This window comes from Panicum virgatum, chromosome 4N, assembly GCF_016808335.1.
Source record: "Panicum virgatum strain AP13 chromosome 4N, P.virgatum_v5, whole genome shotgun sequence".
Classification (NCBI taxonomy): Eukaryota; Viridiplantae; Streptophyta; class Magnoliopsida; order Poales; family Poaceae; genus Panicum; species Panicum virgatum.
In genome coordinates this window covers 3,330,597-3,356,091 of record NC_053148.1, presented here as the reverse complement: position 1 = coordinate 3,356,091, position 25,495 = coordinate 3,330,597, and the positions used below count along the sequence as shown (strand labels likewise).

Genomic DNA, 25,495 nt, shown 5'->3' with positions numbered 1-25,495 from the left:
ATTAGATGAGAACCTAATTTAATTGTATAACATGTTTATGTACCTAAATAGGTCATTAGTAAAAGGTGATCAACTAATTTTATTATTTCATCTATTATATTAGAAATAAAAGATATTAGTATAAAATAAACGAGAACGAGAGTTATTGAAATAAAAAGCATCGCGACTAGCTTATTTATACCTGCTGAGCAATCACTATTCACTCTTATTCTTAAGTAGGGTTACCAAAAAAGCTTAAAATTCACGAGTTATTTATATTTAATTTGCTAAAATTCAATTCAAGCTAAGCTATACTTAGAATCAAACCAAGTTTGAACCTAACATGGAGTTCGCGAGCTCCAACGGTTCGAGGATGAGGTATACGGTCCGAGGATGAGGTATTCAATGAAACTCGAGTATTTTCGATTTGTGTGGCATATGCATACACCCTACTAGCTTTATTAATTAAATTTGCAACCATTCAATACTGTGTTGCACAAACTAAAATAGGTACAAAATAATACTCCCTTTGTTCTTTTTCTATTTTGATTGTTCTATTTCATCTTAGTACAATATCAAGAAGAAGAATTTTGCTTATCATGTCATTAATCAATATTCCTCATTTTTTATGTTATCTTATACTTACACTAGTATTTTTTCAAGAGAGTTATTGTGCACGGGAGTCGAATGGCCATCCATACTATTCTCAAGATGTCAACTCAAATGAGAATAATTCAGTTTTGAAAATACGACTATAAAAAATAAAGAGAATAAAGCTAAATGTCCAGATATACTTTTGGTTATTTATTTATCAAATTAAATTAGTCTTTTAAACTAATCTCAATGTATAGTTTTATTGTACTACTCCCACCATCCCGAAATATAAGATATTCGAGAGTTTAAAATTTGTACCTAAATGTAAGACATTCAGGTCCTTTGAACAAAAAAGACATGCTAATCTCCTTGATTTATAATTACTAGATCTTTTTAATTTTAGTGTGGGTAAGATAAAAAAAGCATATTAATAAAAGGTACGTACATTCGTCTTTTCTCCATCTTCATCTGTGTTATAGAAAACTCACGATGTTCTGCGTTTCAGGATGGAGAGCGTATTTCCAATAGTATGATCATCGATGGGTGTTATTGTCACGCTCGAGCTCGGCCCATTGACAGCCGCCCTCCCGCTCGAGGTTCATCTCCTCCCTCTGTTTCTCTTCTCCGACCTTTCCCTTCTCTCGAAGAGAAACTCTCTCCTTTCCTGGCGGCGACGACTGGGCGAGCGGTGGCCCAGCCCTTTGCCGGCGACGAGTGCATCCTCCAGGTATGTCGCGCCCGCCCCTTCTCTTTCCTTGTGCTATGCGAGACGGAGCACCCCAAACCCTAACAAAACTATCTGTATTCGGATCTTAAATCCAGTTACAATATATTGAGCTACCTACTAACTTGGATTTCGTTTGCAAGAACAAGAATTATCGGGTGTACATGTGTACACCAATGTCGTATGCTGGGTCCGCCCCTGCCATATAGGACTTTAAATTGAAACCGAGGAGTGGGTGCTTTTTATCTTTCCAATGTCCAAAAGAAGCCTCCCTTCTTGGATGGGTTCTTCTAAAGATGGAGAGGACGATTCAGGCAAGAAGAAACATACAGGCACCTCCCAGAAGGCTCAGAAAGGGCCTGATTTTTCCAAACTTTTGGTACTTATCTATTGGCCACTCTACATTCAGATGTATACTGTTCCGTGTCCATGTATACATGTGGTGATTCTGTATGTCTGGGCAGGATGGGGTCGTCTTTGTGCTGTCAGGGTTTGTGAATCCGGAGAGGAGCACACTGCGGTCACAAGCATTGGATATGGGAGCTGAGTATCGGCCCGATTGGACATCAGATTGCACCCTTCTTGTTTGTGCATTTGCTAACACACCCAAGTTTCGACAAGTTCAAGCTGATAATGGAACCATTATCTCAAAGGTTGATTCTCAGTTATTTGTCTTTCTAGTGAACTTTATGTCAAGCTCCTTCAAGCAATAATTCTTTCCCACAAACTTTCAGAATTACAAAATAATTGCTTCTGATCCTCTTGCCTTCTCTCAGGATTGGATCTCTGAATCTCACATGCAAAGAAAACTTGTGGACATTGAACCTTATCTTATGCATGCTGGAAAACCATGGCGGAAAAATAAGGAGACAGTTGAATCTGATCAAGGTGATAGATACTTTCATCAGGTTTAGCAGGCAATGGATCCTATTCTGCCTTTGAATGTTTACGCAGACACATATGTCAATTTAGGGTGCTGTCCTGCTGCATGCCCAGCCCATAACTTTAGTCTGATATACATAGCCACATGTTTCTATAGAGTGCATGATCATGTTGGCATGTCAATAATTTGTCACTTATTAGGTATTTAGGTGGCCCCAAAAGTTGTTCATTTTGTACTTATATATTTCCATTGTCTAGTTCTCAGTTAACCCTACTAGATGTACACCTATTGCATTAATAATAAGATGCCCAACAAAATTAATCTTACTCTCTGTCATATCTGATCAGCATACTACATGGATTGTGTTCCTAATGTGGTGCCCATTTGCTCAAATATTCCAAATGCTATTTTAAACCATCCTTACTTCTGCATTTTGAAAGATGGTACTTTTTTTTTTTGTAAAACCAGTCAAATGTACCTTCAACTTCACATTTGTCTCGCAATTGCTGTAATTTAGGAGTGCTCATTTAGTCATAGGCATACATACCAGACGTATATGTACACCTTTTAAATTGGTACATGCTATTTTTGGCTTTTTTTCTCTCTTTTTTAGCAAAGTTTTTGGCTTTTGCTTAATGTTAACAGTTTATTAAAGCTGTGGTGAGAATTGTTAATTTTGGCATCATCATAGTTCATAGAAGCACACATGATGGTCAATATTTGATTTGTTAAGATGAATCAGCCTTGCAGATTTGAGTGTTATCATTTTTCCTTTGTGATTTGTTTAGGTCCTGCTGATTTAGATCAGAAGGAGATGCGTAAAGAGCATAAAAAGCAAGTTCAACGGTCTCACATCAAGTCATCTGTCTCTGCTACCACAGAGGTTTGTTCATTTATGAAACAGCATTTCTGAATTTTTACCAGTAACTACTATTCAGCTACTTGAATAGTTGATTTTTTTTTTGAAAAGAAACAGCAGGGGAAACCCCCACTGAATAGCTGAATATGATATCAGCATATTGGCAACATACTTCCAGGCAACCTGAATACTTAAATTATCTGATGGCTTGATCTGCCTCTAGCCATTTAATGTCTGCTTAAAGTATTCCATTTTTGCGAGGAATATCAGTATGTATGAAACATTAATTGTACCTTTTCCTATTGTAAGAAAAAGGGCACAATCAATGGTGTGCATATCTAGGTTGGAACAAACTAGTATGAAACAGAATTTCTGATGCTCGTTCAGGATCATGTACATCTTTATGATCCTTCTTGTTAATTTTATGTGTTTTGTTAAGCAACTGAATCCACCAAATACCAAAGACAACATGAACAGTATGGAACAGTATCTTTTTAATTAACAAGTAGTTGACTGTTTTGTTAGGACAGGAAATCCTGTTAAATCCTTTTTCTTTCCAAAGCTCATTGATTTTGTTCATTACTTGTTTCCTTGTGAAATGCCCTAAACCAGAGAACTTTTCTACATGGAACAAGGCAACACGAGTGCCTGCAAACATATCGGCATGTTTTACTCTTTTGATAAATAGCTTTGATGATTCTGCTGTATTTTTTTTTGTCCCAAAAACCTCAGAGTATTTTTTTTTTACCCATTTTCCACAGGCGGGACATTCAGACTCTGGAAACATACACTTTTCTCCCTCAAAAATAAAACAATGGGCAATGGATGATTTGACGCAGACTGTGTCATGGTTGAAGAGCCAAGAAGAGAAGGTGGGTGTGCCTAGTGGTGAACGAAATGCATCTATTTATGTTGTATTTCTTTGTCTGCTTGCCTAAGGTTCGTTTTAATATATAATAAATCTAAAGCTTGTCTTGCTGACTGACTTGTCTTTCTCTTGCTTCTTTCCTGATAGCCAGAGCCAAGTGAACTGAAGGCAATTGCTGCTGAAGGAGTTATTACTTGTCTGCAAGATGCCATCGAATCCCTCGAGCAAGGCAATGTAAGCAATGCAATATCTCCCTTTTCATCCATAAAGTGATGTATTTGCATTAACTGTACTGCTGATCATAAAACATTATGCTTCATATGAATGATTGACATTGGAGTACATGTAGACTGAGGCACTGGTCTTAAGTACTTATATTGAAAGATTGAAATACTGCCTAGATTCCCAATCTTGATCTGGGTTAATTGTCACTGTGATTATACTTCCATTGAGATCCTCAATAACATGAGTGAATAATCAAAACCCGGTAGAGCAAATATCTTCTCCATGTTAATTTGTTATTTTTCTTACCGGTGTTGTGGCTCTTACTGTCAGTTGACCATGATAATCTCATTTTCAGGATATTAAAGGAGTGGCGGAGCAGTGGAGCTTCGTCCCCCATGTTGTCAACGAACTATTGAAACTGGATGGAAGCAGAAAAGATGCATCTTTGCCTAAAGAACAGCTCTTGCAACTAGCAATCAAGTGTAAGAAGATTTATCAGGCCGAGTTTGCTCGCATGGACAGTGACGACAAGAAGGGGACGAAGGGGCAGAGCAGCTCGCCTGTAACTAAGCATCGCAGGAAGACCAAGTCGGATGATGATTGCTACGACAGCGACGCCACGATAGAAATGACAGAGGAAGAGATTGATCTGGCGTGCAGGCAGCTCCCTGGGCTATGTTGATAAGCTAGGTTAGTAGAGGCGTGCGTGTGTCCCACTGCCCCCTCAGAACTGAAGAGGAAGAATGCTGGATGGCCATCTCCAATCTTTTCCTGCTGCCACCCAAATAAACCGTATGAGAATTAGGTTGTTAGGCAAATTGACGAGCCCAAGGTTGTAATATTGATTTTAATCTATACTAGTGGTTATGCACGTGCCCAGGCACGTGTTTATTTAGTGGTTTTGCACATTTCGAGTCCCAATGTTTAAAACTAACTCTGTATAACTCTACGAAGCTACATAATATACTCTATGGTGTAAGAGTTCCGCCAAGTAGTCAAATCAATCAAGAATATGCTCCACAATCAAGTAAACAAAATAAAATTAATAATTAATAACAATAATAATGTAACATAAGAACTTGTCTCAATCCATTAATGTTGATTATTGATTGATATGATAATTTAAAATATGGCCAACACCAGCATGCAAGACTTAAAAAATGTAGCAAGATCCATCCATATTTCTTGCTCAGATCAGCCATGGTATGCGATTAATTTATCTAGATATATTTCTCCATGCAGGTGTTACATATGGTCTTTATAGCTCGAGCTATATCTTCAAAAATGTTATCTTGGACCTCGTTTCAGCCATGGTATGCGATTAATTTATCTAGATATATTTCTCCATGCAGGTGTTACATATGGTCTTTATAGCTCGAGCTATATCTTCAAAAATGTTATCTTGGACCTCGTTTCATAACCACTTCAGTAGATCTATGACCAACCACTTCCTTAGAACTCTCGCATCCTGGTATACAATGCATCACGACAACAAAAAATGTTAGTTACATGGCTAATGGCATAGCATCATCATAGCAAGAGCATTTAACTTTGACGAAGTGTTACTAACCACACACAACAATTGATGAAATTGTTTACCATCCCACATGTCCATGAGATTGGCAGCAATAAACCCCGTCAAATTACTGCAGTAATATAGAAGTCCATCACCCGCACTATAGACTTTAATTTATAATAATGTATGCAAAATTCATATATTCATATCTAAAGTTACCAGTCAAATGTTTTTGGTACGACTCCTGGGTATATATTTGAGGCCAATCATATACATCCTTATTCCAAGCAGGATTTACCACTTCCATAACATGACCAAATGCTTATGCAATTTTCTGAACTATAGGAAGATAGTAATAGTATGGGTAGACTGGTGGCCAGGGGTGTCAATTACAAGCAAACCAGGAACTTTGATGGTGACATCAGCTTTCAGGGAGGACCTCTCCCTGATATTCTCAATTGGTAAGTAGGTGGCACCAATCTGCTGAGTGATTCCCCCAGCCTCTCCACCCTGAACATTGCTTCGCCGGATGCAATCAAGCAGCTTTGTCTTTCCAGCATCCACGTGCCCAAGGATACAACATATTGGTGCTCGAAGCTCCCTATCAACCCCATTGCCTGCAACATCATCCTGAAGGATAGAGACCACATCTTCCCCAATATCTTCAGATAAACTCATCGAGCTAGCAATCGGAGCAGCAGAGTACACATGCTTTTCCTCTGTTCGCTTCTTTGCATACAATTCGAATAGAGCTTTAGTTTACAATATGAATTATAAAGCTATTTTGTTGCTTCTTTGCTTCCTCAAATTCTAGCACTTGTTCAGTTTGCTGGTCTTTGTGAGATAGGCAAATTTTGTTACGGAGATAGAGCGTGTGAGCCAACCGGGTTGTCCCTGAACTACATGACAAGAAAAATAGGCCTACAAAATTGATTTGCAAACCAGTGGTATATTTGAAAATCATATACCCAGCTCTATGATTACATTGAACTAAAGTTATACCAATTCAAGCCTTAGCTATATGCGATTTGGAGGCCTCACACAACTAAATAATATGGCTTCAGTTTCAATTAGTCAAATGATACCTAACAAAATTAGGTAAAGTTTGAACTGAGCTTTATCTAATTGCATTTCACAAATAGCATCACTAACTATGCATATTGTTTCTGGTTCACCAGCAGAGCACTTCTAAGCAAGAAACTCTCCAGCTAGATTCCTATTTAAGAGCATATTTGATATCTTTCATCAAGTTGCTCACTATTACAAGCTAGTTAGGGTGATTCTTAAAAGATACCGGCTCACGAATTAAGCAAGAAACTCACACATTTGCACCGACACACTGCCTCCATGTTATCCAAGCACATGAGAACGGAAATGGTAGGACTTTTTTAATGTTCTTTGGGTAAAGGCGCTTGATACAATTACAGAAAAGCGGGAACCAAATCAAAATTGAGAATTCAGATAGCTATATTGAACAAAAGAAAACAGTTACTAAGATGTCTACAATAATCTGAAATTCTAAGCACATACTGATCAAGAAAGAAATCTGTTAGGCAATGGTTTATTTTCCTAGCTCTAAGATATACTATTTTATAAAAAAGGTTATCCACCCATTTGTTTTCATGCTTGGGAGACTGGGAAACTGAAGAATAACTGGGAAACTAAAGAGTGAATGACTTATCATGATAACAAAAAGAAATAATTAATTCCTAGCGAACAGAAATTATGGTGTCTTCATGGAACAGAAGGTTGTAGCACTTTGCTTGAGTGTCTTAATTACAATAGACAGGAGGAACATATTCTAATTTCAAGCAAAACATTAATTTGAAAAATACTAAAAACTTTTAGGAGCTAAGCATTTTTCATCTGCAGTTTACCAATGTAGATATATAAATACTAATAGCATATAGATGTATGGATATGTACTCCAAAATATAATTCCAGGCTAGAGGCTACAGCAACCAGTAATAAGCAGAGAACATATTACCAGCATTATTACCAAGTAAACTGTAATTCATCAAGAAACCAACAAAGTGAGACAATAAAGATAAAATAATATATTAAACGCAATGGGAGTTTTAGTTAGAGAGCACCTTCTCACTGTCATAGCATCCCCATCGCACTCAATGCCAAGGCAACCAGGCAGATGATTATGTTAATCAATTATTGACCCAGGTACTGAAAGAGAATCAAGCAGAAACAGAAACTTACAATATCTTCCATAGTCTAATGAAGCCAGTGAAAGGCATATAAGTATATAACTATGCAGGCCATTGCTTGAAGAATGCCATTGCTTCAAGAGGAATTTAAACATCAAAGAAGAACAAGACCATACAAACCTTATAAGTCAGGGAACATAGTATAGCTTAGAATGCAAATATCACTATATGAATAAAAATCATGGCATAGCTCTAGGCTCCATCTTTGTTCCTAGCATGATAGTATTGAGCACACCACAACCTAGCTTTTCTAGTTGAATCAGATGGCAGCTCATGTATGATATACATAGTAGTGCAGACATCATGATGAAAGAAAATATTTCATTTTTCTTTGCAGCAACCAACAATGGAATTGTTGACAACCAAAATTGGCATTCGACAATACCGACCGGTCTAACCGGTACGCCCTAGCGGTCTGACCGGTCAGACGCTGTAGTCCGTCCGGCAGCAGCCGACCGGTTTGACCGGTAGGGTCAACCGGTTTGACCGGTCCAAGTGGAATCCGAGTACAACTAGGGATTTTAATAGATTTAGATCTTGTAATAGGATTTCTTGCGGGATAAGTCCACCCCACCATATAAATATAAAGGGTCATGGCCGATTAGGAATCCAATCGATCAAATCAATACAACTTTTATCTTTTTACTTTTCTCTTGCCCTACCTTTTCCAATCTACTATTTGCTGTTCCTCCGTCGTCTCTACGTCGATTGAGGGCGTTCTAGGTGGCCTGCCGATCCTAGAACAACCCTGCGTGCGCCTGCCCCGACGGGTCCTTCCCGGGTGACGTTCGTTGGTCTCGCTGCCGGTCTGCTCGGCGACAACCGGTCTGACCGGTATACCCGACCGATCTGACCGGTCTGAGCATCGGCGCTGCATTGTGCCGTCGCTCGCTGCGCGTTCAAGCGTTTCCGTGTGTTGGCCCTAGTTCCGCGTCAACAGGAATCTTTGATTTTGACAGTAACTTTGAAATCTAACTTTTTATTGCCAGGGCTCAATAGCAAACTTTCTTTGCATCAGTTGCATCCATTTTGGCAAAATGTCAACCATTTATGAAAAATATATGCTGCAATCTGAGATGTTAATAAAAAAATATAACCAAAGCAATAATCTACAAACCTGCTAATACCAGCACAGTGGTCACGTGGTTTATGAATGATCATTTTGCACACGGTATATTTTACCTGAAGATGAAAGACAACAACTCCTTCACCCAAAAAGAAAATATTATATTTCCATATGCTCTTCATTACGCATCTGACCACCTTAGAAAAATAAATATTACACAAATAAAATCAAAATTCCTAACTTGCTACACTTGCTAGTACAAGCAATTAGCAGTTAGATACACTTGCTAGCTACATGGCAATGCTTGTCCAATGTATAATTTGGGAGAAAGTATAATCTAGCTAGTGAATTCACAAAGTTAATTTTCAGTTTGCTTCCTTCCTCTGGCCTCAGCTTTACACATCAGAAACATGCACATGACTACATGGATCTTGCAACACACCTGATGGCTTTACTGCACACTACTTATCTGATGGACACCTAGATTAGCAGAGGACTCCACCATGCACGTACACAAGTTTCAGGAATCACAAGATTTCCATGAACCAGGAAATCCAAGATTGAACGCCGAGCATACAACAGAGCAATAGGGATTTGGGAGATGGGAAATGGAGCAGGAGGTACATTTGTTTAATTACCGTCAGAGGAGGAGCTCAGTCCTCGTAATCCAGTGCAAAATTAGATAAATAACCCTTCCCAGAGGTTTTGGAAGGTGATTTTGTCTTTTGTCTTTTTTATTTATTTCGAATGAATTATCGAAAAATCATAGTAAATTATAAAAAAATCATAAAATAAAAAATTCAAATTTGTTGGATTCCACATTAGCAGAACTACACAGTGAACATATTATGTTTTAATACAATTTTTTTCTATACATTTTTATATTTTTTTATAATTAATTGAATAATTCATAGCTGCAGTTTCTATAGTTCAATTATAGTGAAATTTTTATGGTGATATAATTATTGTATGCTTGAGCGGCAGTAAAAATTTCGTACTAATTGAATCATACATAACTTAGCTATATACTTAACAAACATAAACCCCTAAATAAATTTATACATTATCTAATGAGCCACCTTTCGATAAAAAGACCCGGCCTGCAATTCCTGCCCAACCGGCCCCCCCTTCGGACCCCGACCTCGCCGCCCGCCCAGGCCTCCGCGCCGCCCCGCCGGAGGTGCCCCGAGTCCGGCGCGCCGCCTCTCCATCGCGCGGCGGTGCCGGCCCCTTTCCCCGACCGCCAGCCTCCTCGATCGCACCGCTTCAACGAGCACGACGGGCCCGTCCGCGGTGTCCACTTCCACGCCACCCAGCTGCTCTTCGTCCCCGGAGGTAACCCACTAGATCTCTCCTCGTCTCGCCCGCCTTGTGCGCGATTCATCATGGGCGCCTGCATTATTGCGGTGCTGCGCGCGTGTTTCTGTTCTTCTAGAATTAGATCTCGTTCAATGACAAGTGCGGTGGTTAAGAAAATATAGTTTGGTACGACATCTGGTCCTTGTATATCATCTGTGCTTACGTTGACATGTTTGATAAATAATTCCCTTATTGCTTGATTTTCTAGTCTGTGCTTTGCAGCGACGATCTCAGTCTCAGGTTCTCAGTTAAAGAAAATCACATTCTGGAGTTCGAATCTATAGTTTACTGATCGTGCTAGCTTAAATTTCGTCACTGTTTTGTGTTGCTGGAGTCTGCACTGAACCTTGCCATATGTGAACTGTTTTGCCCCTGAACCTTGCCTGAAGAAATATTCAGATACCCATCGGTTTCGCTCAGGTTGCAGGTGGGGCGGGTAAATAAACCCACATACCCGCCCCACAAAAATAGCTTTCGTGGCCAATATGGCCCAGTGCAAAATTTCTGCGGGTTTGTATTGTACGCCCGACGAATCCAGTGGACATGAACACCGACCCACAACCCGCGAGAAGCCGCAAGAAATTTAGCGCTACTCCGCCGCCGCCGCAGTCCTCCGATCCATCAGCATCTCTCCTCACACGGTGAACAAATGGGATAGGGGAGAAGCGCCGCGCCGCCTCCATATCTCCCTTCGTCTGCATCTCCTCACGAGCTAGGAAGGGGTGCCGTCATCGTCACCCTTCGTCTGCATCTCCTCACGAACTAGCGGTGAAGTGGGGAACGGAGGCCGCCGGCCCCTCCAGTCCTGGTGAGCTCGATGTTCTCTCTTCCATGAGGGCATGGCCATCTGGTTATGGGGAATCTGGTGCGGGGTCATGGTTTTGGATTTTGAGATTTGGGGGGATTTCAGATCTAGAGAGACACAGTGAGAGGGCTGCAAGCTTGCTAGTGTGTTTTGCTATTCTCTGCTCTGCTCTGCTCCACTCAAGCAGGATTCCAAACTCCTGAGATGAACAAGGAAGCTGATTTAGAATTCCGGGATGCAAGATTCCAAGCAGGACATGTTTGGTGTTTTTTGATTTCATCAACTGTGATGATAACATGGAGAAGCTAATCAGATGTTGTTCGTATCAGATAATGTAATTTATTCTGAGTAGGTTTGATTCAATCGCATAGAAGAATATGAGGATTCTGAATGTTATTGCTTTTTAGATCAGTTGTTTTGCTTAGAATTTTTTTTACCTTTTTAGAAATAGAGCCAAGCTCTTTGTATCAGTGGCGGACAAGCAAATGAATAAGTAGGCCAGCAAGCTACCTGTGCGGGTCATGCGGGATTCTGTATCCTGCCACCATACCCACAAAATATGTATGAGCGGCATTGTTAAATTAGTGGGCAGCTGCAAACCCTCGACATTAGTTTGGTGGGCAAGCTTTACGGGTTTGCGGTCAACTGCAACCCGCCCCACCTGCAATATGAGGTTTCGCTTGCCCCCTTTTAGCTGTTCCTTGTTTTTGCAATTGTAAGTATGGTTTGTCAGAGCAGCACCTCGATCAAACGTCGACCTTTTACTTCAGCAAGCCAATTTTCATGATACGTAGTCTGATGGCACCTTTTACTGCAGTAATGCAGCAGTCTTTGTACACTTTGTTTGATTTGTGTTATGTCTGCTATCATGAACTGTACAAGTTAACAGTAAGTTTTCTCATGCAGGTTCAATGGAAGAATATCATGTTTGATCACATGAAGTATGCAGAAAATGGCTCATTCAATGAGTAGGCTTAGTTTTGTGTGTCATATCAGCTTCCAGTCTCTCTTCTAGAATGTCAGAACATCATATGTTTATCTATCACTTAGAAGTATTTGCTTAGCTCATACGTCAGATGTTTGTCACCTAGCAGTAGCAAAGTAAATATAATGTAGTATGTTCTTGTACTGAGAGTTTATGTATTGGAAGTCCCAGCTTCACGATGTCCACAGCTTGCTTGCCTTGCTTTGCTTACTTGCATGCTTCATGATACAATGGGAGTTTGATGCACGTTGTATCCATGGGTTGAACCTGCTGCTGCTTGCTTTTGGTGCACTGTACTAAGTTTTCGGGTGGGGGTGGGTCGTCATTTGATTTGCAGAAATTTTGGGTTGGGGCAAGCCCCATTAGCAGGGCTAGCAATGTCCTCTATGAAAATTAAGGGCTCTGATGTGTAGCTTGTTTGTAGAGATTCCTAATATGCCTCACTCTTGATTTGAATGTGAGCAATTTGACGTTATGGATTAATCTCCCACTTTTTTTTTCAGGATAAGGCATTGGTGCTGCAAGAAGCCATGGTGTGGGGAGGTCTGTTCTTGAGCTTGGGTCGGCCCACACAGGAGCAGCAGAAGTCCTGCCTTGCGGCGGCCGGTGGCTTCAACTACGATGCAGATCTCCGTGGCGCCACACGCCTGAAATCAGCATCAGCCTCGACCTCTGAATCTGCTGCTGGTGCTGCTGAAACAAGTGACAAGGCTCTTATGGAGCACGGCTTCTTTGTGAACCGATCGCGTGTTCTGATCGGGTCAGGTGCCGACACCTTCGTCCAGGCCAAATCCGCGCTCCTGTCTTGGAGGTAGGTGGAAACGGAATGATATCCTTGCTGTGCTGCACACGCAATCTGCTCTGTTTGCCTCTTTACTGCAGTACTAGTTAGTAAGGTTTCCGGGAAATGGTTTTTGCAGGCACTTGTCATTGGGGTGGGCGAATGTGGACCCGGAGACGCCGGTGAAGGTGGGAACCAGGTTCTGCATCTGCTACAAGGAGGTGATCCCCTGGGTGATGCTGCCGCTGCAGATTGCCTATGTGATTGACGGCTCCAAGTCAAAGGGGGGCAGCAGCATGTTTGCTTTCGGTAGCGGCACGCTGCAAGGCCATCTGCTGGTACGTACTACATTCTCTGCATGAAGGCACAGATGAAGAAAGATGAGAGATGGGTGTGTGTGTGCACTGCAGGCTGGGGAGGAGCGTTTCTCAGTGGAGGTGGACGAGGAGGATCGGGTGTGGTACGAGGTGGTGTCCCTGTCGAAGCCAGCCCACATTCTCGCCACACTCTGCTACCCCTACGTCCAGCTCAGGCAGAAGCATTTCGCGCGCCAATCGGGCCAGGCCATCCGCAAGCATCTATCCGCCGCCAAGTAGCTACCTACTCTAGCTAGCTGGCTGCTCATTTCTTTGTTGATGACATGACATGAGTAAGCAGTAACAAAGGTTTAGTGCTGATGGATGGGATCGTCTGCCTCTCTTTATCCACCCAACCCAAGAATGTACAGATATATACTGGTGGACGAGGAGGTTGGCACGTCGTGTGCAGGATTGCGCCTCTCTATAGAGGGTCCATCTATAGTTTGATATATAGTCCAACCGTTCATTTGCAGAAAGATTGTGGGAAATTCAAGTTTGGGGTTCTTTTCTATACTGAAGACGGTAGGGATTTGTTAATCTGCAAGTTTCAGAATCTGCAATACTTTTCAAGAGATTAACTTGTTATACATTTGCTTTTTCAGACTATGCATTTTAGTCATGCCTGCGTGTATGTACCCAGATAGGCTGACACCCTACCTTAGACTTTCCATGCAACCTGAGCAATCAACCAACTGACGTGGAGCCGTATTTTGCACCACATAATATAGCCAATGATGACCAACTGTTATTACCAGATTTAGTGTGAAGTTTTTTTTACTGATCGTGTTAGAGCAACTTTGTATTGATTTAGCTCTTGGTACAGAAGTAAATTGGTAAGAGAAGTTCTGTTTCTCTTATTTGGCTTTTCAAGTTCTGTTCAAAATTAAAGATGGGTGATAAGCACACTATATATACTTGTTAATTTCTTTACCTAAAGTTACTATAGTTGGTGTTATACTTTGGGGTCTCCTATTCGAAATGCAGGAGTCACATGTGATTTCCCTACTCTAAAAGTATCACTTGGTAAGTTAGTGGCGCGCGGTTGTATGATGATGCGAAATTCGATATTTGTTCCTAAGTGTAGCAACGCACGGGTATAGATCTAGTATCATGTAAATTACGAAATTATTATTAACCACATTGAAGGCAAAATAATGTCTTTCTATAACTAGCCTGCACATATTATAGTGGGCTAATAATAATAATATTTCTTTTCATAACTAGCCTCTGCATATATTATAGTGGGCCAGCCCATTCTTTTTCCGGGCTGAGAGCTGCTTCTACCGCGCTTTTTTCTTTTTTATATTTTTTAAAAATAAAAATTTCAAAAATATATGTCAGTTTTGAAATATTTCAAAAATACCCCCTGGTCGCCCCCCATAGGGCGACAGGCCTTAAGTGTAATTTTTTTCTTCAAATTTGCAACGATGTCCCTGGAAAAAAAGGGGGCATGTCGCCCCCCCCTCGGGCGACAGGGGGGCCTGTCGCCCCCCCCCACGGGCGACCGGGGCACCTCCCCCTATATATGGTCCAACCCCCTCTTCCCTCCTCATTTGAGCCCGAAAATTCCACCAAAAATCCAGAAAAAAAGAGAGAGGTGAGGAGAAGGGAAGCGGCGAAGCCCTGCCGGATTCAGCACTTGTGATCTGCAGGTTAGTACATTTAGTTTATATAATTTTTTATTTAAGTACTACGCATTTAAGTAGGGTGAGTAATTTAATTTAATTAGTGCTATAGTAGAACCATTTAAGTAGGAGTTTAATGATACTTTAGTTTTTAGTTACGTAGTAGTAAATTAGTTTAGAAAATTAGTACTACGCATTTATTATTACAATTGCAGTACTATTAGAGACGCGTTTATAAATTAATTACGATTTATAATAGAATTTGGCATTGCAGTATAGAATTTGAGTGTCATCACGTAGTTATGAATACTTATACGTTGTAGTTGAATTCCATACTTAGTTTTTACGGATTATTGAATAAGGTAGTGAAGTAAAGAGTATAACTCGATAAGTATTCTGTGATATACAGATATGTCGAGCAAGATGCAGTTTCAAGTATTTTATGGTGACTACAATGTTTTGTATGGGCCAAATGGAGTAGATCTTTCTGCCTTTAAGTGCACATCAAGCGCCATAGATAAACCTCTGGAAAAGAGTTTTGGTTCTATATGTAAGTGGCTACAGCGTGGGTTCCGTGTTGATCCGTTGACACATGTGATCACCGTCCAGTCTCTTGTTAATTAGGAGGTAGAAAGTGATTCATGGCAATTGATGATGATACACAGCACTGATGACTGGCAGAAGTACATGCAAGCAGCTCTAGAGCGTGGGTGGCCTCTGGCCATTCTTGTTCAAATCCGGGAGAAGACAGAAAATGAAATCCAACATGGTGCAGATCAAGCAACTTCGAGTATTCGAAGAGAGACCAATTATGTTGAGCAAGAAGAGACAGAGAACCCAGAGAACCAAAACATGGGACCACAGGGCCTTGCTGATGAGGGAGAGAGGATACATAGCATTGTGGACGAGATGGAGGCAGAAGACCAAACCGCAATAGAGATGGAAGAATATGAGGGCTCATCTGATGACGACGAGCAGTACTCATTGCCAAAAGAGTGGAAGGAGCATGGTTTTGGCAGTCATGTCGCAGAAGACGTACGAAATCAGGAGTGGGAGTACAGAGGAAATGAGATAGTGCAAGGTGCAACATATCCAAATATTGAAGACGTAAAAGATGCTGTGAGACTATGGGCAATATCATTGAAACGAGAATTCAGAGTCGTAAAGTCTGGCAGCAAAGAATATGAGGTGAAGTGTGTGAATGATGGATGTCCATGGCGAGTACATGCATTCAAGGGAAAATGAAAGTCGAACTGGAAATGTTCCATTGTGACAGAGCACACTTGTTTGCTGTCAGAAATTCTTCCCTCGCATCGCAATATATCATGCGACTTTGTTGCAAAGCAAATGTATGGGTTTATTATGGACAACCTAAATTATGAGCCGAAAATGATTGTTCGACACATTGAGCAGACTTTCCAGTACACCATCAGTTATTTGAAGGAATGACGGGCTAAACAAAGGGTGTTGGAGATGCGGTTCGGCACATACGAGGCATCATATGATAACCTACCTCGTATGTTATCCCAGGTTGCCGCTAGAAATCCTGAAAGCTTTTATGACACATACCTCGTACCAGCCGTGACTAGGGGGCAAAAAATTATGCAACGAGCCTTCTTTTGCATAGGTGCTTGTGTTAGAGCATTTCAGTTTTGTCTTCCGGTGATCTGCATTGATGGCACATTTCTGACTGGAAGGTATAAAGGTCAGATACTCACCGCAATCGGTGTAGATTGTAACAACCAAATAGTTCCACTCGCATTTGCATTTGTTGAGAATGAGAACATAGACAGTTGGTATTGGTTCCTTGAACGAGTCAAGGTTCATGTTGTTGCTGCACGTCCAGATGTGTGCCTTATTAGTGATAGGCATGCAGGTCTGCTGCAATCAATACTGAAATTGCAACGTGGAACTGCGACAACGCCTCCATTGTGGCCGGATGTCCAAAACAGGTGGTGCATTAGGCATATGGGTGCAAACTTCTATGACCACTTCAAGAACAAGGATCTTAAGAACCTGTTTAAGAGGTTGTGCACCCAAAATCAACAGAGAAAATTCAATGCATTATGGCAGATGCTTGATCAGTTGACTGCAGAGCTAGTGAAGGTAAGGGCATTAGGAGCAGGCACGAGTCAGGCTGCAGAGGCTCGACCGAGGAAGACGGGGGCATGTACGGCGAAGAGGAGGACGAGAGGCCCACTATGGGAACTATCTGGATCTGGCGTCAGGTACGCTCTTATACATCTAATTTTGTTATTCATTGTTACATGATGCATTAGTGCACTTTTAATGTTACTTATTCCGAATGCAGAGGTCCTGGGCGCATGCGTAGGTTAGACGCGCATATCCTGAGTTTGTTTCGGAGCTCGACATGCTGACGCCCGAGGACGTTGTCTGGGAGCCTTACAGCCCAGAGGCTGTGGCTACCCGTGCACCAGCAGGCCTGTCTTCGCACTGCTCCGCGAATGCGAGCCTGTGGCTTACTTCCGCCGTCCTGGTTTATGACATCGCGGTTGAGGCATATTGCCCCTGGAGAGTCAGGAGACAGTTTGGGCAGCGCCAGGAGTTTCCGGTGCCCACCGCGTTGGAGCGTGTCAGTCGCCAGGACCACAGGTAATTATGAATGAACTAGGCTCATACATTCGTGTCGAATCTAACGATTCTTTGTGGTCCACTTTGTAGGTTGTCAAGGAGTGGCTTGTCGTGCTCTGATGATTGGCTCACCAAGATGCAGCCGTGGGTGGACCAATGGGAACAGGCAGACGAGCACTTGGTCCATCCAACAGGACCACACACAGACAGCTCCTTTAGGGCTTACCTCACCTGGTACTTACCCCGGACTCGGGCTCGTATGGTTTTTGTTGACACTCACCCGCAGCCACACCAGGCGAGGACTCAGGATGGCTATGCCCGACACCACGTGGAGGCACTAGCTGGCGCGGTGAGTCTCTTGATCATATTTGCATATATATATAATCATATTCATAAGATAATTCATGTGTTTGTAACTGTATCTTTACTGAATGGATGCAGCTTCGCCTTTGCAACATGATGGAGACGGACTGCTCGACTTACTTGACGAGGGTACGTGCCGGATCCCCAATGACCCAGTTTGAGCAGACAGAGGCATGGTCGAGGCAGCGTGATCAGTTGCGTCAGGTAGTGCACAACTTCGGAAGCCGTGTGCAGTACGAAGACAGCCACGGGTCGTCCCAGGCCTCGTCGTCGTTCCCGTGTCCGTCGACCGTGCAAGGGCCGACGTCGCAGTTCTTCCCAAGTGCAGGTAACGTACATATCTCTTTAAAATTAGATCAAGTGTTCCTACATATTTACTAATATCACATACAGGATACGATCCAGGTACTGGAATGTTTAGAGGGACAGCACCAGTTGGCGGACCGTATCCAGGGATGGTACCGGGGCCACAGATACCGGTCTACACAGGTTAGTTTATGTTTCGTATTTCGGTTTCTACATGTCATGACAAAATATACGAGCGTACGCTAACATCCACATTTTTTGTGTAGGATTCTACCCCCATGCGGGCGCCGGACCTTCTTCTTCCTCCTTTCGACCAGATAACGAGACATTCACCTTAGACGACTTCGACAGCTTGAGTCCAGAAGAGCCTGCCGCGCAAGGTGACCCCGATGTCTTGGGGTATTCACAGCTAGGAGGAGCACCACTTGGGATATCTCAGCAGCAGACACCGCAGCCCCTTGCGCGTCCTGAGCGACAGTTGAGGTCTCCAGATGTTCTCACCTACTCCGAGGGCCATGTCCGTGCCCAGCAGAGGGCTAAGAGGGTCCGACGCCCTAGGGGTGGTTAGATATATCTGATGTTTGTATCTCTGATGTTTATTTGTAATGAGATAGCTGTGGACCGCTTATTTGTATCCGATGTTTATGATTGTGCTAGTTTACTTGTCATTTGTTTCTATGCATACTATTGATGTGAACTTATTATGTTTGTGGGTTCCATAATGCTCGTGAAATAAGGGAAGTTCTTGCGATTTTTTCGCGTGATACTACTGAAATTGTAATACTAAACGAGTGTTCTAAAGCACCAAATCTAATTCAGCTAATCCGCTAATTAAATTTAATTGTTATACAATATCAATGGATTCATACGGAAGTTACCGGTAGATCACAAGTACGCAATTCGGCAGAGCTTCGCCGTTTTTCTTCTCCTCACCCCTCTATTTTCCCGAATTTTTTGGCTCAAATGACAAAGGGAATGGCGGGATATGGCGGCATATGGCGGCCAGGGTGTATAGAGGAGGGGACCCTGGCGCCCCGCCCCCAACGGGCGACAGGCCCCTATCGCCCGTTGGGGGGGGCGACAGGCCCCCTTTTTTTTCTAGGGACATCGTTGCGAATTTGAAGAAAAAAAATTAAACTTAAGGCCTGTCGCCCTATGGGGAGGCGACCGGGGGTATTTTTGAAATATTTCAAAACAGACATATATTTTTGAAATTTTTATTTTTTAAAAATATAAAAAAGAAAAAAGCGCGCTTCTACCCACAAGTTGGGCCCTTCCCTTCGTTCTCGGCCTGGCAAAAAGGTGTTAACCATTGGGCCGCACATGCCAATTGCCAACGTTGCTGCCCGCACTTTTTGCATTTTGATTTTTTTACAAAATAATTTCACATTTAGACCTTTGGTGAAACGAATTGTGTTTTTGGACCAAGAGGCTTGGCGCCATGATCTACGGCGTTGAGGTAACACGTTTTGCCACCATAAATTATGGTGCCGCGCTTTGCGACCCGATCTAGCCGCTGACCCGCTCTAACACGTGGGGGTGATGTGACACCACCTCGGCGTCGTGGATCTTGCCGCTGACCCGCTTCGAAAAAGAAATTTTAGCTTACTAATTAATATAAGCTTGATTTTGCCTTGCAGACCCAAACTCGAACCTGGGCGCTCAGGCACGGAGGCTAGCGTCTTCACCATCTGAGCTAGAGCATACAATTTGTATATTTACTAGAACAATATTACTTATCTATTTCAAAAGCCAAATTATATAGGTTAAAGTTTCGATGCCGAGACCTATGTCACCGATCTCGGCACCAAGATCCATGGCGCCGAGCTCGGCGCCAAGATCTGTGGCACCGAAGTGGTGCCACGTCGCTTCCACGTCGAACGCCATATTGATCGAAGTGGTGCCACGCCGAACGCCATATTGAATCGACGTATTATCTAGGCGGCGTCCAAAGGCGCAATTTGTTTCTCTAGAGATCTAAATGTGAATTTTTTAATAAAAAGAGTTAAAATGTAAACAGTACGTCGTTGCTGTCTGCTGGCCTAACTACCTAGCGTGCTGCCTATGCTGGCCTCTCCATCTTGTTAGGCCTAATTTGGAGGAGCACTAGGAAAGTTTTCATGCACGGAGCCAATTATGGTAATGCGTAAATTTGTTCCACGAGGAGCAAATGGTATGGTATGGTTCGATTATATATATCCACGAGAATCTTGGGTATTTCGAAATCAAATTCATCAGTGAATTAATCCGGTCGCAACGCCCGACCAGATGCATGCGTATGAAAACATGAGAAATATGGTAACGTTCAATCCAAATTCTTCATCCAACATTATATTAGGAATGCAATATATAGAATGGATAAGAATTCGTATGTGTGAGCTGGCATACAGATAGGCGCTGTTCCACCTTGTGCATGCGTGGGCGTGGCTCCCCCTAACGGCCTAACCTCTATATACACGTTGTCAGCTTCTTGTGGTCTCACACATCGACCAATTAGCATCATCGTCGTAAAACCAGATAGAGAGATCGATCATTAGCTAGCAGTGCCCCCATGGAAGAAGCAGCAGCGTCGGCGTCTGCTCTGAGGGTGATCATCATGTTGCTGCTGGTAGCAGCAGCAGCAGCAGCAGCAGCTGGAGACGGCGCATCCGTTCGGAGAACCATCGAGGTACGTACGCGTGTCTGCACACCTTGCGGTCGATCTGACAGGATAAATAAATGCCGTGTGTGCTGAAGATCGACGACGTACAGAGCGACGACGACGGCGACGTGATCGACTGCGTGGACATCTACCAGCAGCCGGCGCTCAAGCATGCTCCGCTCGGGAGCCGAGTAATTCAGGTCGGTCTCTCGCTCTGATTTTCTTTAACCCCCTTTAGATTAGATTAAACAACACTTTGCATATATTGTTATTAGTAAAAGGAGAAAATTTTCTATTGTTTCTCCTTCGCTGATTTGGGCTCCTGTGATCCATCTCCCATGCACGGCAACATGCACCGCGCGACCTAAAGGCCAAGCCGGAGATCACCATGGAAGCGATGGTGGCGGCGGCGGCGCCCTTGGCTTCGAAACCGCAGCAGCTGCACCAGACCTGGTGGAAAAACGGGAGCTGCCCGGCAGGGACCGTCCCGATCCGGCGAGACTCCAGCCGCGCCAACCCTGAAATCGCCGAGCTGGTGCGCCGGTCCTCGCCGTTCGGGCGCCCCGGCAGCAGCCGTGCGGGCAGCTACAACCAATCCGCCATGGCCGCGCCGCCGGGAGGCAAAGTGGAGGTGGCAGCTGCGTTCGCGACGAACGCGCCGTACCTTGGTGCTCGGGCGCGCTTGCCTTACTGGAAGGTTAACGTGCACCCTGCAGGCGAGTTCTCCATGAGCTACATTCTGATTGGGAACACGCTGGACACCGACTACGTGGCGATCAAGGGGGCCGACCCGCCGCCACATCTTACCAACCAGATTGCGGTTGGTCTTGTGGTAAGGCTCTCGTCTATCCATCTCGACTGCAAAACTACGTGGCAGTTTTAATTTATTTTAGATTATTTTCATTTCACAAATCGTGTGTCCAGTATTTACAAACGTACTGTCATATGACCGAGTGTAAGAAAAAAGCCTTTTTTTTTTCAAGAGAAATGTGGAAACCGGTTACTTTCATTAATATTTGTGTGAACATGGTGATGTCACAGGCTTGGCCTTCTCTCTTTGGAGATTCCTTATCAAGAACATTCGTCTATTACACTGTAAGTACTCGATTCAAGCTCTCGTCGTTTATTAGTATATCATTAGCAAAATATTACTGATCGATCAGGCACACCTCATAGTAGTGAATTATTCACAAATTAAGTAAATATCATCTCAACATCAATTTATCAAGATAGGTACAGTACTAATTAAATTGCTAGAGTAAATATATCAAAGTATAGCTAGCTATATATCTAAAATCTTGAGATGAAAATCAGGGACATATATTGTTATGTTTTGTTAATTTACATGTACATGCAGAATGACGAAGGAGTAGCAAACAATTGTTTCAATCTAGACCGTGGAGGATTCGTTCATACGGGAAACGACAAGCATTTTGCTCTTGGAGGTTCATTTTTCCCTGACTCGCAAGTGGGAGGTGATTTATTCACTGTAACATTTGGTATACACAGGGTACGTGTACGTGAAGCTTCCATGCCTCCCATCAGCATCCACATATATATAGACACACACACCGTAGACCACCTGAATAAAACCTTTTTCTTTTATATTACAAAGATGCATACTTTTTCTGCGTATTCGAGGAAGAACACTAAACATTTACGGAAAAAGTCTACATAACCCCCTCAACTATTGGACCTGGACTACTTAACCCCCCAAACTACAAAACCGGTTATTCTACCCCCTAAACTTTCCAAAACCAGCCAAACAACCCCCCATGATGGTTTTGGAGGGTGGTTTTGTCTTTTTCTTTTTTATTTATTTCAGCTGAATCTTTGAAAAATCATAACAAATCATAGAAAAATCCAAAAATTGTAAATCCAATTTTGTTGGACTCTACATGAGTAGATCTATATAGTGAATATATAATATGGTATTCTTTAGTACAAATTTTTTGTTGTAGATTTAGGTCTATACTTTTTTGCAATTAATGTAAATAATTCATATATGCAATTTTCATTGTCCAATTATACTGAAATTTTTATAGTGGGATAATTAATGTATGCTTGAACTTTAGTAAAAATTTCATACTGATTGGATCAAGTATAATTTAGTTATAGATTTATTTAAATTTAACCAGCATGAACATAAATAAATTTATAACAAATGTATACATGATCCAATGAGTATAAAGTTTTTACTAGAGTACAAGCATACAATATTTAGCCCACCATAAAAATTTCACCCCATAACCATGGAAAATGCAGCTAGAATTATTCTATTTAATTACAGAAAAACATATATCTAAATCTACAACAAAAAAATTATATGAAAGCAAACCATATTATATGTTTACTATGTGGATCTACTCATGTAAAGTCCAACAAAATTAGATTTAAATTTTTAGATTTTTCTATGATTTGTTATGATTTTTCAAAGATTCAGCTGAAATAAATAAAAAAGATAAAGATAAAACTACCCTCCGAAACCGCCTTGGGGGGTCATTTGGCCGGTTTTGAAAAATTCAGGGGGTAGAATAATCGGTTTTGTAGTTTGGGGGGTTAAGTAGTCTAGGTCCAATAGTTGAGAGAGTTATGTAGACTTTTTCCAAACATTTACACGTACATACCCCCCCTTTTTTTCCCCTTGTCATTACATCACACCGCATGCTACATGTCTCGTGATAACGCAGGATCCTGCCGGGAATAGGTGGTGGGTTTCGGTGATGGACCAGGAGATCGGCTACTACCCTGAATCCGTATTCAACACGAGGTTCCCTGACGCCGCGTACGTGGAGATGGGCGGGCGGGTGCTCGACAGCAGGCCCGGTGGCAAGCACACGACCACGCCGATGGGGAGCGGCATGCCGGCGTGCGCAGGCTGGGGCTTCGCGGCCACCATCATTCAGTACCTCGGCGTCAGCTCCGACGGGGTCCTCTTCAACGACGATGCCAGCAAGACCATTGCAACGACGCTGCTACGGAGTCAATACTCTGGGCTTGGACAAGTCGAGGGGTGGTTTCGACATTGTGTATGGAGGGCCAGGTGGAATCCACTGTGACAAGCAGCAGTAATATCGATCAAGTAATATTTGAATACAGCTAGTAGCTAGTTAGAAAAAGGTGGGAATATATCCGGTGGAAATCACAACTTTCGTGAAGACCCATGCAAACCACGACAAAAATTTTTCTAGATTCACCAAAAAAATCACAATGCAGATGATAAGATGATACACAACTTTGTAAAATATCTTGTCCAAGCTTCAGCTGTGTGAGCATGGGTAATTTTCATCAATTATTTGTCTGTTAATGACAAGAACTGGGTCGACAGATTTAGCAATGGAAGATGATTGATTCAAAGTAACAGAGAGGCAGTGATGCAATGCAAACTACTACTGACTGCTGCTTGATTAATTGATTTGCAATTTTTAGGGTAACTATTAATTGTTTCACGAGTTTGCCAGTTTGGAGAGGCTGAGAGCAGAAATTAAAGGCCGAGCATGCACCCCGGCACAAGCACAAGCGTCCGTACGTCAGCACAAGTTCGCTTTCTTGCATTGCCTCCGTGGCAGGTGCTGTGCTGGTAGCGCATGCATGCATGCACGCGCCTATTGGACCAGTCATCCTATTCATAACTGGCACTACTACAGAAATTATTTTTACCATCGGTATTTTCACTACCGGTTGTTATGGAATCGGTATTTTCACTGCCAGTTGTTATGAAACCGATCGACGGTGAAAATATTTCACCACTTGCTCTAAAGTAGGTGACCATAGTGGACTATAGGATCGGTGGTGAAATCCATTTTCACTACCGGCTTCTGTTACGGGACGGGGTGAAAAACCTTGTCACCGCCGCATTCACAAACGTGCCAGCGGTGAAAGGCCCCACCCGCCCACCTCCGTGCCGCCCTGCCGGAGGGCCCCCAATTCCGGTGGCACCCCTGACCTCCGGCCGGACCGCGTGGCCTGAGCGCCGACCCTTGGTTGCTCTTCACAAAATTGCCGCGGCACCAGATGCTGGTGGCCTTCACTTGCAACGCGTGTGGGCAGCATACTACCAGGGCCCTCCATCCTCATGCCTACACTGATGGAACTGTGTTTGTTCAGGTATGAACTCTGTGATACGTGTAACCAATGTGTTAATAAGAGTCCAAGTTGATATGATCCTTGTTCTGGCTTGGCTAAGTGCATTCGATGCATCTTTGGTGGTTGGTTCTGTCTAAAATTTTCTAACCTGTGGTATGTTATTAGTTCGTTACACACGATTTAGATAGCTAGCCTTCTTAATATCAAAGAAATTTCTTAAATGAATATCCTGCAGTTATTACCATGGGCTATACGTTCTTCCTCAAAGTCAGGCGTTAGTATAGTTGGAGTTTGAAGAATTTTGTTATCCTAGAGATGATAGATGAGGATCACTTGATATTGTACTAGATTTGTAGTGTGCTGACCCGTTTGCGTAAATCTATAGGTGTTAATTAGTGACCCTTAGGTGCACCTCCAATCCTTTTTAGTTCAAAATTTTATACTACTTCTTCAAAATTAGATCTCATTTTGAAAAATTAGTACAAAACTTTGAACTAAAGAGGGTTGGAGGTGCACCTAAGGGTCACCAATTAACACCCCTACGTAAATCCATCCAAGTGAGGCCACTGCACTAGGCTTATGCCACTTGTACTGTTAATTCTGACCCATATTTGGTCCTCATAAAATTTACACGCAAAGCTTTTGCATGTCTATTAGCTA

The 25,495-nt window shown here is 42.6% G+C and overlaps 3 protein-coding genes and 1 long non-coding RNA gene across 12 annotated transcripts; 3 read left to right on the top strand and 1 right to left on the bottom strand.

Annotated features, from left to right (window-relative positions):
• Positions 1-1,122: 1,122 nt before the first annotated feature.
• Positions 1,123-5,123, top strand: LOC120669639 (DNA-repair protein XRCC1-like). 2 transcript variants are annotated; one of them, XM_039949443.1, is made up of 8 exons: positions 1,123-1,300; positions 1,441-1,676; positions 1,762-1,950; positions 2,074-2,185; positions 2,969-3,063; positions 3,801-3,911; positions 4,055-4,141; positions 4,488-5,123. In XM_039949443.1, exons 2-8 carry the CDS (start codon positions 1,551-1,553, stop codon positions 4,812-4,814), a joined length of 1,047 nt encoding a protein of 348 aa, XP_039805377.1. In that variant the 5' UTR covers positions 1,123-1,300; positions 1,441-1,550; the 3' UTR covers positions 4,815-5,123. The 2 variants fall into 2 exon arrangements, with proteins under 2 accessions (XP_039805377.1, XP_039805378.1); XM_039949444.1 differs by having other exon boundaries at positions 1,130-1,300; positions 1,447-1,676.
• A 32-nt stretch (positions 5,124-5,155) lies between these two features.
• Positions 5,156-9,623, bottom strand: LOC120669640. Of its 3 annotated transcripts, XR_005672728.1 has the most exons (5): positions 9,572-9,616; positions 8,985-9,049; positions 5,868-7,826; positions 5,703-5,778; positions 5,156-5,600 (listed from the first exon to the last, which is right to left on the bottom strand). It is a non-coding gene; the product is annotated as an uncharacterized LOC120669640 (long non-coding RNA). The 3 variants fall into 3 exon arrangements; XR_005672727.1 differs by having other exon boundaries at positions 8,985-9,623; XR_005672729.1 differs by lacking the exon at positions 8,985-9,049.
• Positions 9,624-10,065: 442 nt separating this feature from the next.
• LOC120669960 (UPF0548 protein At2g17695) lies at positions 10,066-14,079 on the top strand. 6 transcript variants are annotated; one of them, XM_039949892.1, is made up of 5 exons: positions 10,066-10,268; positions 12,004-12,038; positions 12,586-12,893; positions 13,003-13,201; positions 13,274-13,823. In XM_039949892.1, the coding sequence occupies exons 3-5, from the start codon at positions 12,613-12,615 to the stop codon at positions 13,457-13,459; spliced, it is 666 nt and encodes a 221-aa protein (XP_039805826.1). In that variant the 5' UTR covers positions 10,066-10,268; positions 12,004-12,038; positions 12,586-12,612; the 3' UTR covers positions 13,460-13,823. The 6 variants fall into 6 exon arrangements, 5 of the variants coding, with proteins under 5 accessions (XP_039805826.1, XP_039805823.1, XP_039805822.1 ...); XM_039949891.1 differs by lacking the exon at positions 10,066-10,268 and adding an exon at positions 10,814-11,100; XM_039949890.1 differs by lacking the exon at positions 10,066-10,268 and adding an exon at positions 10,814-11,100 and having other exon boundaries at positions 12,004-12,065.
• A 7,067-nt stretch (positions 14,080-21,146) lies between these two features.
• Positions 21,147-23,808, top strand: LOC120670450. Its single transcript, XM_039950548.1, has 2 exons — positions 21,147-21,581; positions 23,440-23,808. The coding sequence occupies exons 1-2, from the start codon at positions 21,147-21,149 to the stop codon at positions 23,806-23,808; spliced, it is 804 nt and encodes a 267-aa protein (XP_039806482.1).
• The last annotated feature ends 1,687 nt before the right edge of the window (positions 23,809-25,495 follow it).